General features: G+C 51.2%; 1 protein-coding gene across 4 annotated transcripts in view; it reads right to left on the reverse strand.

Annotated features, from left to right (window-relative positions):
* Positions 1–13085, reverse strand: part of Anks6 (ankyrin repeat and sterile alpha motif domain containing 6) — a 33911-nt gene that overhangs the window by 2122 nt on the left and 18704 nt on the right. Inside the window, exons 10-15 of one of the 4 annotated variants that reach the window (XM_005362151.2) lie at positions 11557–11710; positions 9393–9580; positions 7022–7205; positions 5539–5606; positions 3627–3743; positions 2593–2689 (exon numbers count right to left, since the gene is read on the reverse strand). In XM_005362151.2, coding sequence (XP_005362208.1) covers positions 2593–2689; positions 3627–3743; positions 5539–5606; positions 7022–7205; positions 9393–9580; positions 11557–11710 — 808 coding nt within the window. Of the gene's footprint in view, positions 1–2592; positions 2690–3626; positions 3744–4414; positions 4712–5538; positions 5607–7021; positions 7206–9392; positions 9581–11556; positions 11711–13085 lie in introns of those variants that run through there. The other 3 variants (XM_026786562.1, XM_026786564.1, XM_026786563.1) reach the window with 3 other exon arrangements.

Raw genomic sequence — 13085 nt, forward strand, 5'->3', positions numbered from 1 at the left:
CCCGTCAGAACCTAACACCTTGTGGGACTAGTGTTCCACAGAGTGCATTCTGGGAATTACTGGAAGTCATTTGGAGGGCTGGGAACAACCATGAGCAGAGAAGGGTCCCCAGAAGAGATGGTGACGGCTCAGAAAGGATGCCAGGACTCTTGCCAATCAGCATGCTGCATGGGAGGAAGGGGCTCAGAACCATCTGAGTGCAGTAAGGGTAAGAATGGCATCGCCCAGAGCCTGTCTGTCTCACACGAACCCCGCTGTCCAGCCCTCAGGTGAGGTCCGGGAGGCCTGTCCTGTAGAAGCCAGCTCTAGCGCACCTGTCTCACAGGTGCCCATCTGAGAGCCGTCCTGATCATGTAGGCATGCAAGATGGGGTAATAGCAGGCAGCACACCCATAGCCTCGGACTCAATGCTGGGAATTTGAACCTCAGCCAGGGGTCATCTCTGAGGACACTGGTCACCCGTGACAAGTAGCACTACTGCATCTAACTCCAGAGGTGGACAGGACGGGGAGGGCCTGGACATGTCGGCCACCCACTCTGACTCACTCAGCACTGCTACTTCAGGGCTGCTTTCTGCCTCCTGAGTCTGCTTCCTCATTACAGTGTGGCATTAACAAGTGCGGAGGACAGATGACCATGCCAAGAAGCTTGGGCACATAACACAAACTTAGTGAGCATGTCTGCGTAAAGCAGCGGTTCCCAATCTGTGGGTCACACAGTAGAAAATTACAGTTGTGAAGTAGCAACAGAAATAATTTTATGGATCTATATTAAAGGGTCACATTCGGAAGGTTGAGAACCACGGCCTTTGAGGGTAGTTAGCAGACAGAAGCCTTCCTATCTACTAACAGTTTTAGTGAGCAGGGGATGTGAGGAACAAGACACCCACTGGATCCACGGGGTCATCAGAGGAAAACATGAGGCTCTGGCAATGTGGTGGCCAAGGCCTCTAACAGCCAGTATGGAGGGACACATAAGAGATGGCCCAGCACAGCTCATAGAAGAACCGCTGTCTGCTAGGCGCCTCCTGCAAACCAAATGCTTGAGGTACACAGGTCTCTCTTACCACATCTTTGGCCAGCTGTGTGGCCGGCCTTGGACCTGACCCCAAGTCCACAGCACAGAGCCTACTCTTCCCTGCTGTTCCTGAGACTGGGATTCCCTGCTCACAGTTTTCCCATCAAGATTCTCCAGACATCTCCAGCTTCTCTCTTATGCCCAGCACCCAGTATAAAATAGAAAGAGTGGATTTGAAAAGCCAGTCTCACCCTTAATATCATACAGTAGAGAATACACAGGCCAAGTAACTTTTGAGGGTCACAGCATTAATAAGGTAGAAAAGAAACCCCAAGGTTTATATTTCACAGTCTTCTGAGCCCCCAAAGTCCTTTCGCGCCCCCCCCCCCTGTTTTTCGAGACAGGATTTCTCTGTATAGGCCTGCCTGCTCTGGAACTTGTTCTGTAGACCAGGCTGGCCTTAAACTCACAGAGATATGTCTGCCTCTGCCTCCCAAGTGCTGGGATTGAAGCCCCGAAGTCTGAGACAGTGCCTCAGTCTCCAGCTATGTGCAGAAAGTCGTACCTGACTCTGGAGGGCATCATGGGGCCCAGAACCTCATTTCCCTAGCTCTCTACCCTGTAGATAGGGAAGGCAAAGGCCACAAAGGAGGAGGACCCACACAGTGGGTCTCCAGGCTTTCCAGCAGAGGAAAGCATCCTGTAACCTGACATTTGCTGCTTCTGTGCAGAAGCCGCAGTGAAGAGATACGGTAGTGATGTACACAGCACAGAAGAACCATGTGCGTATGTAGGGACACTAAGAAAGGCCAGGACTGGATGACCGGGACTACCAAGAGTTAGAAGTTGTTGTTCTGTAGCAAATGGTTGCATGTATCCAAGGCTGGTCAAAAATTCACTACGTAGCCAACGAATACTTAGAACTTCTGATCTTCCTGACTTCACCTCCATGAGTGCTAAGATTACAGGCGCATATCATCACATCATTTATGTGGTGCTGGGAATTGAACCTGGGTCTTCACGCTAGACAAACATTCTACCAACTAAGCCTCATCCCCAGCTACAGGAGGAGGTTCTGCAGCTAGATGTAGCAGGCAGGGCTTACCTTCCACCTCTCTCCCCTATCTGTGGGTAGTGTTGCTTAAGGCACTGCAAGAACTACATTTCCCAGCCTACTCTGCACCCATGTAGAGCCATGTGATGACTGAGGAACACTGAAGCATAAGCAAAGGCATTTAGGAAGAAGCTGGGTCTGTCAGAAGCAAAGACTTTAAAACTCCTGAGGATGGTAAGTCACCAGGGGTAGTAGGGGTCCCCACGTCACTGTATGAACCCCACTACCAACCAGGAGCACACTAATGGAATGTTGGGAGAGACTCAGTCTCTACCCATAGGAGTCCTCAGTCTCTCTACCTATAGGACAAGTATCACCAGAGCTGTTCTGGTGGAGGGACCAGTGAAAGGGCCAATATGTAAAGCGGCAATTTGGGGCAGTAGCTTGGGCCCTGGCTGTGTGCAGGGGTGTTGATGCTCAGGGCGCTCACACTGATGGTCACAGCAAAGAGGCTCACGTACAGGGACTGTTGCCGGGGGCCCTGGTGTTGCTGGCGCTGCTCTCAAAGGAAGAGTGGAAGTTATGAATGGTTTCCTGTAGAATCTGCCTCTCACGCCCCTGTGGACAGAACAGAAGCACACACAGAGGTCCTATTAGATCTGTGGCTGTTCATCAACTGACTGCGGCCGAGGCTCAGTGGACACTTGGAAAACCCTGACTGATCTGGAGGGAAACAACTACCTCGTCACCGGGCTGAGTCAGACCGAGTCAGAAGCTCCCAGCGCCCACAGTGACGGCTGCTGAAGGGAGACCCTAGCGCAGGGGTCTTGTCTCTAGTTGAGGTATGACTAGGGGGTCCTACCTGGCTCATGGGTAAGGTTTCTCACTTGCACAACTTCAGGAATGCAATAGGATCCTCACAACAAAGCCCTAGCCCCCAATTTTCCAATGTGGGGAAAGGCAGAGGTATCTGTTTCCTCAGCCCTAGGAGAGCTCCCCTCCCCCAATGTCCAGGTGAGAAGCAGGAACAGACACATACAGATTAAACATGAACTAAAACCCAATAGCCCGGGTTCAAATCCCAGATGTCCTATTTGCTTCTCCGCCTCTCTGGGCCTTGGTTTCCTTATCTGTAAGTGGTACAAGGATAGTAGCTCAGCAGGTAGGGTCCCACCATGGGACACTGCAGGGCAGCTGGGAGGCTCTGTTAGGAACCTTAGTGCAAGCAACAGCCCTAGTCCTGATACTATGGACAGGACAGGGGAGGAATGCCATGTCCTGAGATCCCACCCACAGCTAGTCTGATCCCAGGGTTGTCAAACATAATACCCATCCCTCATGGTTGAAACCACATACGGAAATACGTATGTAAATTGCAGGAGAGGCATCCGCAGAAGGAACAGGCTGCATGGGGAGGTAGTGGGCTCTCAGTCATAAGAAGTGTACAAGTAGGCCACCTCTGTCACCCACCAGAGGAGACACAGAGGGACCATCATGACGATCCTGGTGGTCTTTGGTATTTGAACAAGGTGGGTAGGAAGCTAGAACACAGTACCTTGCCTGCATTCAACTCGGAGATGGCGGCCAGAATCTGCTGCCGGGAACCATCAGTCTTAATACCCAGCTCCTGCAGGTCGCCGTCGGTGAGAGTGAGGAAGGCTTCCATGTCCACCTGGGGAGAGAAGGGACACTCTGTGGGACACTCCCCCTACTGCACATGAACCCATTATGACTCACTACTTCCAGGTCTGGCCTGACTCTTAAAGACAGCTAACTGTTCATAGCCCTAGCCCTTGGCTTTCCAGCAGAGGCACTGTGGGAAGACTGGGACATCTTGGGGACAGGGATCTGAAGGACTCGACATTCTGCCACTAGGCAGGGAATCCCCATGTGGCTGTATGCAGCAAACAGGCTGCATGGGAGCAGTCAGCACACCCTCCCCTCCACAGGACAAGAGAGGTGCACTGGGGAAGGACAGAGTGAGAGATAAGCAGGGGCAGGAGACGAGAGAAAGAGCCATAGGGGATTGAGGCAGAGATACCAGCAGGGCCATGTGCCCCTTGTCTGTGCAGGTGATATGCTGCCTGCCTTCCCGGCCCGCCTGGGTGCTGAAGAGATGGCCCTGCTATAGGAGAAAAGCTAACAGACTTCTGCTCCAGGAAATTGGGGCTGAGAGATAGTCAAAGTGGCCCAGGTAAAGACATCCCACCACCCCACATGTGGGACAGCAGCAGCCTGAAACCCAGGGGCCAGGAGCATGCTCCCATACCCAACAAACCCAGTCCTGTGCCCCGGACCCTGCACACAGAGTGTGGGTGTGGTGGCTGGGTGAGGGTCACACACCTCATGAATCAGAAGCGAGGTACATTCTGAGACAGAGTCTATGGACACGGCAAAGCAGAGCAGGCAGCAGCCGGAAATCAGGAGACGGCTCACGAGGAAACCTCTGTGGGAGTCCCAAAGGCCAAGGAGACAGACAGGACAGGACAGGAGGAAAACCGAGGAAGAAGGCTGCACACACATCTGTGTCTGGAGCTTTCCCTGCGTCTCAGGTTTGGTGGGGATCATAAGTGACAGTACTCAAGACAGCTGTCATGTGCCAAGACTCCTACACCAGTGACCACAGCCAAGGCTGGCGGCCTGCAGGGGGGTTTATTGGGCAAATACAGAGAACTTTAAAATTTGATTACTATATAACCCACCTGCCCTACAATTCACCAAATACAGCTGTGCTTAAAGTGTGCATCTGGATTAGCACACCTGGCATCAGGCCATCCTTCCAGGGAAATGGTCTCAAGTATCCCAGGGTGACCTTGAACTTCCTGCCTCCACTTCCTGGAGGCTGGGGTTGGGTGCACAACCATCCCTGGTAGGTGCAGTGCTGGGAGATGAAGCTAGGACTTCGGGGTGCTAGGTGAGCAGTCTACACCTGAACTACACCCCAGCTTTGGGAGATTTTCATTCCCTGTTTGGAAGCCTATACCCAGTGGCCGTCACTCTGAATTCAGCCTCAATGTCTCTCTCTAGGCCCCTTCCCCCTCTCTCTTTCTCTCTCTTTTATATCCCCCAGATACTCTCACTCTTTAATCTAGGATGACCTGGGACTTGTAGCAATCCTCCTGCCTCAATGATCTGAGTGCTGGGATGACAGACATGAGTCACCACGCCCATTTGAAATGTGGTTTTTGAGTGCTTGTAGGTACGCACTCAGATGACCCTTGACACTGTTTCTAGACACTTCCCAAACTCGGATTAACATGTGGCTTGTGCGAAGCCCATACAACAAACTTGCTTTCAATTCAGAAAAGTGCCTGGTTACAGACTTCTATCCCAAAGGCAAACTCAGGCCCCATGCCACTGGGAAGGACTCAGATGCAATAGTCACAGGTGGACAGGAGGGAACCACACGTGCAAAGTCTTTGTGTTAATGGTAAGTCTTAGTTGACACCCAAGAACAACACCCTTACCTCTTGCTCCTCAAAGATGGGCTGGTACTTCTCTAGTGATAACTTCTTAAGTATTCCAGTCAGCTCGTCTTTGTGAAAAAGAGATAGGGATTAAACACACACACACACACACACACACACACACACACACACACACACACACACTCATTTTGGAGTCTGTAACACACAGCAGGAGTGGGTCTTGCACCTCTCTAGGATATTAGTATGAGCCCCTAAGGAGCCCTAGCACAGAAAGCTATCTTGGGGTTGTACCCCAGGTGACTGTGGCTAGTAGGTATGCTCAGCTATTCTCTCCAGGCCCTAGCTCTCTAGAAAGCCAAGATCAGTCTGTGGAGACCAGGGTGTCCTGGGCTGATGGTCCCGGGGCTGCAGGCAGCAGCAGATGCGGGGAGTTCTAGCTACTGGGAATAGAAGCTGCCAGCATGTACTCAATGCTGGGGCTGAGGCCAGAGTCCTCAGCTGGGTGAGAATGGCACCAGAGTAGGCAGGCGCAGCAGATGAGTTGGGGGGAGGGGGCTCACATGCATGGAGCCCATGACCTCCCCAGAGCAGGGGTGGCAGAGCCAGAAGGACTTAGATCAGGGTATGAAGGTGGGCACCAGACAAGGTCGGGCAAGGAGAGGGCCCAGAGCAGTGTCTGGGACTAGAAGAAATCAAGGACATGCTCAGGAGGGACTTATTGGACTAGAAACACCAAACAGAGGACACACAGGCTGACAGCCAAGGCAGGAAGGGAGGAGAGCAGGGTGGATGGATGACAAGGAACAAGATGCTGTTTGACAGAGGGGGAACAGAGACATCTGACAATAAATGAAGGAACAAGCTATGCAGATATCTGAGGGCAGAGCACAGGGCAGCATCCAGGGAGTGTGAGCAGCAGGTGCAAAGGTCCTGAGGTAGTGAGTTCAAAGAAGGTCATGGAGAATGGGTTCCTTCTTCACTCACTCAGCAGTGACTATCAGTGTGGTGTCTGCGTGCTGAGAATTCACGGGTGGGGAGGTCTCTGTGACCTGAACCCCTGAAGTTTTGCCTGGACCCACTGATAGAGTATTTACTGCTCCTTCAGCTGGGTGGTGAAGATGAAAAAAGCTTGAAGCTGCCCACTGAGGTCTGCTGAGATCTGGAGAAAGCATTCCCAAAGCCCCTGGGTCCACACTCACCTGAAGGTTGCTCCAAACATCTCCATCAGATGAACCAATTAAAGTGTTTTTCTTAAGCTGGTTTGAATAGAGCCTCCCTCACACACTAGCAGCTATAGGATACTGACTTGTTTAGTGCAGAGAGATGGAGCAATTGGGTTTGGAAGGGCCTTCTACAGGTGTCTGTGCATATCAGCACAACAGCCTATACTCAAATCCCATTGAGCGCACTAACAACCGGGGAAGGGAAGAGATGTAAGATCTTGGCTGGTACCACATGGTTCTGTGCTGTGAGGTCACCGCGGTGGAGGAACAGGTGTGGACTGGGACCTCTGGGGACTCACCCTCGTCTGTGATGGTGCCGCTGCTGGAGCCCCCACTGCTCTTGGACTGCCGATGGGAGGACGAGGAGGACACCGAGGATTCCGCAGCTTGGCCTTTGGGAGAGGGCGAGGGCGTGAGGGTAGGGGACGTGCTTTTAGAGGCAGCAGACGTTCCAGATGGAGGCCGTTTGCTGGGGTCCAGTTTCTGTGCAGGGCATAAAACAAAAATTGAAGCCATCACCGGTAGCTGGAGAGGATAAGAATGGATGCTGTATCTTGGAACACAGTGGTACCTACTCAACAGTACATCTAGCTGGGACTGAGAGATGCAGAGCAGCAACAAGACCAGGAAGCCTGGGCTTGGGTGCCAGGAGGGGTAGAGTTTGTACCTAAACACTACTGAGCCTCCCATCTTCTCATGGAGTTAAGCCCCTTAGATTTACCACTGCTCCACAGTTTTCAACCTACAGATTCTACACATTTTACTAAATTTAAACACATTTCATTTTCATATAATCTTATGTAAAATATACTTATAAAATGTCAAATTAAAAAGTCTAATTGTTGGGGCTGGAGAGATGGCTCAGTGGTTAAGAGCACTTGTTGCTCTTGCACAGAGGACCCAGGTTTAGTTCCCAGCACCCACATGGCAGCTCAGACCCATTGGTAACTCCAGTTCCAGGGTATCCAAATCCTTTTCTGATTTCTGTGGGCACTTGTAAACACACATGTTACAGATACACAGATGCACACAAAAAGCTCATACACACAAAATAAATTGAGGGTTTTTTATAATATTCTAATTGTTTACTGTTAGTATAAAGAAATTCAACTGACCTCATGTATTACCCCTTTATTCTATGAACTGCAGTACTCGTGTATTCTGTGGACTGCAGCCCAGTCTTGGCCTCCTATTCTGAGCTTGCTAAACTAGTCTATTAGCCCTGGACATCTACACAGATTCCTTATAGTTTCATATATGGTCAGGCACACTGCATAAGGGCAGGAGTTTGATTTCTTCCTTTCTACTCTGTCGCTTTTTCTTCCCCCGTGGTACAGGTTGTCAGCTGTGAGCACCCTCGGTGTGACAGCATCCCAGTTCCCCATCAGGGAAGCGCGTGGTTTGAGGTCAGTCTGGTCTACAGAGTGAATTCCTGCCTCAAAAACAAAAACCAAAACAGTCCCAAATAAATGTATGTAGAACTTTAAAGTAAGCGAGGCAGAAAACAATAGATCTAAAAAGAAAATAACTGACCCCCCTATTGTAATTACAGATGTTACCACTCCTCTGGGGGAGTTGATGGAGTCAGGGAATCAGGATACAGAGCACATGAACCACACTACCTACCAGCCAACCACACCAGGGATATTCACAGAGACAGCAAGAGAATACACATCTTCTTAAGTGGCTATGGGACTCTCACCAAGACAGATCGCACTCCAAGGCATAAGACAGACCTTGGCACGCTTACAGGAGGGGAGCAGAAGTGCAGCAGAGCCGAGCTACGCATCAGAAACAGGAAGATTCCTAGAAAACCCTCAAGTGACTGAAAAGTTAAAACAAAACACTTATGACAGCTGATTTCTTTTCATCAGAACATACTTGTATGTTGTTAGAGTTGACAGATCTGAACACGTGAGGTAACAGTTAACAGCTTACATGCCTATTTCCAACAGCAACGACAGAAAGCTAAGTGACACCTAACACTGTTAATAAAACCATCAGGACAGAAGAAAACATTTAGACAACAAAGGAGAAAACTATCCCAAAAGCCCTCAGCTAGTAGACTTACTTTGATGCATAGTTGTGAGTAGCCAAGTAGAAAATGCGAAAAGAGAAATACACTAGTTACATAACTTTCTGTGTCTGATAAAGAAAATGCATCAAAATATCAGGAGGAACTTTTTGGTCTATAGCTGAACTCTAAAATAAACATAATTATACAGGTCCTTCACATAAATAATTCTGAACATAACAGAAATAAGTTCATGTGTTAGGGAGAAACTTCCGGAACCAAATTATAAAAGGAACTTAATGTTGAGGATTTTCTGAGAGAGACTTGGGATAAGGGAAAGTTGTGGAGCCAGTAACAGCTGGGCAAAAACAGACATTTCTGCTGAGACGTGAACCTAAGAGCTGGGCTGTAGCTCAGTGAGTTGGGGGTTAGTGTAGCAGGCTGTGCCCACCCTGTTGACCCTCTGCTCTCAACAGTGAACAGTGTGTGCAAGGCTCACCCCTATCCCCATTGAAGAAGAGGTGAGGTGAACACAGGCCTGCAGGGGGCAGATTCAGACCTCTGCAGGAAGCTTAGGAGTGCACGACTGCAGTACCCCGGGGCTCCCTCCGACCCCACACCCCAGTTCCACATGTGGGTCACAGGAGAACAAGCACCTTGCTGCTGGAAGTTCCACTGGAAGAGCCACCACCACTGCCCACGAGGGAGGCTGGAAGCTCAGGCGGGCTGGAACCCGGTGCTGGCCCCACGGGACTGGACCGCTGGCTGGGCTTCTGCTCAGACAATCCAGCTGCCTTTTTCCTCTGAGCAGCTATCTGGGACAAGACACTGTCTACGCTGCCACCTGAGGAGACAGAGACAAGAGTGAGCACCAGGGCAGGAGTCCGTCCTGCCTCATGGTGGATTGTGAGCTGGCTCAAGGCTCAGGCTGGGAAGAGTTCTACACAATGGCTCAAAGGGGCTGGGGTGGGGGAGGGTGCCGCTGTCATGGTGAGAAGCAGGGTGAGTAAGAGACAGCTTGCTTTTGCTCGTCCCAGGGCCAGCATGAATAAATCCCTAACCCCACAGAACTCTGAGAGCCTGGCTTCTACTGGCATCCTAATAGCCATTTTCCCCCTCAGCTTCCATGGAGAGGGGTTGGGATGGACACACAGACACCTAATTCCTGGGGCTGTTCCCAGGAAGCCACTGGCAACAGGAGCTCATGTAGCATTGTTGTTGGTTACTCCCTGCCAGGATCCCCTGGCGGCCTGGAACTGAAGCTACTGGGAGGACTGGGAAGGAGGACTGCAAGTTCAAGGCCTGCCTGAGCAACTTAGTGACTGCCAACCTCAAGGGAGGGAGAGAGAGAGAAAGAGAGAGAGGGAGGGAGGGAGGGAGGGAGGGAGAGAGAGAGAGAGAGAGAGAGAGAGAGAGAGAGAGAGAGAGAGAGAGAGAGAGAGAGAGAGAGAGAGAGAGAGAGCGCTTGCTGGCAACAAACTAACTGCACTAAAAGGCAAACTGATGGCGCAGCTATGGAGTTTAGACTACAGAGACCAGTGGATAGACCTGAAAGCATCACCTGGGGGCTAGCAAGCCGACTCACTGGCTAGAGGCATCTGCCAAGCCTAAAGACCTCAGGGAAATCCCTGGGACCCATAGGGTAGAAGGAGAGAACAGACTCCTGTAAACTATTCTCTGACCCCCACTCTCCTGTTATGGCACGTGTGCAAGCATGCGCACACACACAGACACACACACACACACACAGTCACACCACAAAATAAATTAATTCTTTTTAAATTTCGGGAGTATTTGCATGAGCAGAACTATAGGACAGAGTTCACTATGCAGCGGCCACACCAAGCTCTGAATGCAGGGTGGAGACCACCGAAGAGCAGCAGCAGACATGCGCACATCCACCTGAAACACTGGAGACACAGAAGACACCCCCCAACATCCCCCCCCCCAGTCCTCAGGGCTCTGCAGCAGACAGCCTGGGTTCACCTCAGAGGTATATAGCCTCAGGTGGGTCACTGGAACCCTGGCTCCTTCACCTGTAATATGCAGAGGATAACATAAACGAATTGTTCAGGGACCATTTAAATGGCTCAGTATCGTGCCTGGCACAGTGTCCAATAAACCATTCTGGCTATAAATATTCATAATATGTACAAAATAAAACACTGCAAAGTTACAGCAAAAATGTTGGTGATGAGTGAGTCCTCGTGGGTGAGCTTATGTTCCTACCCCCACCTTTCTTGTCTTTTGGCTCATCTGGTCTTTGAGTTATTTTTCTGCCAGATACACACATGCCTTATGCAGTAGCCTGCCACGGTGGGTTCTTGTCAAAGAGCTGGCTTTGGCTAGTCCTTAAAGTCTTTGGGTGGACTTGGAAGTATGCTGTGGCTTAGAACTCTGGGACCCCCTGCTTTGACACTTCCTTGCCTCCAGCTTGCTGGGTAAGCCTGGGTACGTCTCTTTCCCACTTGGCACTTGGGTATCCTTGTCTGTTTGATGGACGGTAGAACAGAAGCCCCCTGAGGCTCAGCCTTCAAGAAGTTTGCACCCGGAAAGCCCTTGGCATGTTTCCCCATTTCTTATAACGTTTTTACAAGTATGAAAATCACTATGGACTTGACTTCTTCCTTCTCCATCTGGCTTCATCTCGGGAAAATGAGTGAAAGCAACCCTGAATTGTTAGTTCATTGAAAGTTCTCCAGCCACACCAAGAAGTGGGCTGGAGTGCAGCCATTTCTGGTGTTGAGTGTAGACGGAGCTCAGAGCCAGTTGGTGTGCTGGCCAGGGACCATGCCATCTCCCGGGTCTGTGGCTACTCACCTGAGCGGTTATGCAGCTCCCCACCCAGTCTGCTCATGCCCCCAATGCCACTGGCACCTCCTGAGGAATGAGGTGAATGGTTGAAGCTCCCAGAGCTGGCAGGGGAGGTGGGGCTTCGGGAGATGCTAGGGAATTTCACTGGCCTGCCAGCAGCCTGCAAATGCAAGGTGGGACCAGTTAGGACTGGGCCTTTCTTCCTGCACAGCAGAAGAGTAGTGCATGCACCCATGCTGTGCCCACCAGGGTCCCTCCCCCATGGAAAGAGTTTTTTCCCACTGCTAACAACCCATTAACTCAGGCTGAGCCCAACGCTGGCCACTCGACTTCGGTCTCGGCTACGGTGCCCTCCAGGCAGTGTGAAGGAGCCCACTCCCTGAAAGTCACAGTATATCCAAGACAGGTCTGTCTGGGTCCAGCTTCCCTCGCCATGCTACCTCTGCTGCTGAAACATCCCCTACAACTAAAACAACTCCTGAAATACATCCTCCTACTCCCTTCCAGGAGGCCAGTTCCACCAGGTGCCAGTGTTCTGACCACGTTCCCTCCAGGAGGACCTACCTGCTCCCCGCTGTGGCACAGACTTCCTCGCCTGCTGGGAAGTCCCTTCGCCTCTAGGCCCTCTACCAGCCATCTCCTTCACTCTTTATCATGACACCTCGTCTTTTGGTCTCAAAGGCTTGGCTCCTGTCATGCCGTAGTTCCTGCCCCAGCACCCTGGACATCCACAGAGCCTGACCACAAACTGAGTGCAAGCTCACTCTAACCACCCACTCTGTTGATCCGCAATGGCCGGCTGGCCACTCAGACCTGCCCCCTCTATGGCCTGTCCTCAGTCCTGGCCTGGGCATACTAGAAGCACTCCTAAATATAAGCTAAAAATAAACAAAAGCAGAACAGAACAGAATAGAACAGGAACCTTCCTGGGTCACCCAGATACTCCCTAAGTATAATCTCAGGCCTCATTGTAACATAGGGAATTCTGACCAAAGAAGCTGAGATCCCAGAGGAGATACAGCAGCCACAGGACAGGGTATGCCCTGAAGAGTCTGCGTAAGTGTTATGTTACTGGGCAGAATTACCACTCTAAGCGTCAGCGGGGGCACAGCCCTACCCACATACACTGCAGCACACACAGCATGGTAAGAAGACATCCAGCCTAAGGTGACAGAGCAGGGAGGCCTCACATCTGCGCTCCTCCTCTGCCGGGGGCTCCTGGAGGACTTCCTGGCTGCCCACCCAGCCCCCACAACACATACTCATCTTCTGGGTACTCAGACACCCCTTGTAGGCTCTGTATTTCACGGAGTCGGTGAACAGCGTGCTGAGGGGATGCAGCATCAGTGTTGATATGCAGGCCCCTGGGGTTGGGGGCATTTCCCAGAAAGGGTAGCCATGGGAAGAGATCTTAGGGGATGTGCTGATTGACAGTCCCGCCTTATTGCACACACGCAACACACCAGCATCCCTGTCTCTACTAGGACCTGAGTGCTCAGCCCTGGGACAGTCCTGTCATACAGATTCAGGGGAAA

This window comes from Microtus ochrogaster, linkage group LG5, assembly GCF_000317375.1.
Source record: "Microtus ochrogaster isolate Prairie Vole_2 linkage group LG5, MicOch1.0, whole genome shotgun sequence".
Classification (NCBI taxonomy): Eukaryota; Metazoa; Chordata; class Mammalia; order Rodentia; family Cricetidae; genus Microtus; species Microtus ochrogaster.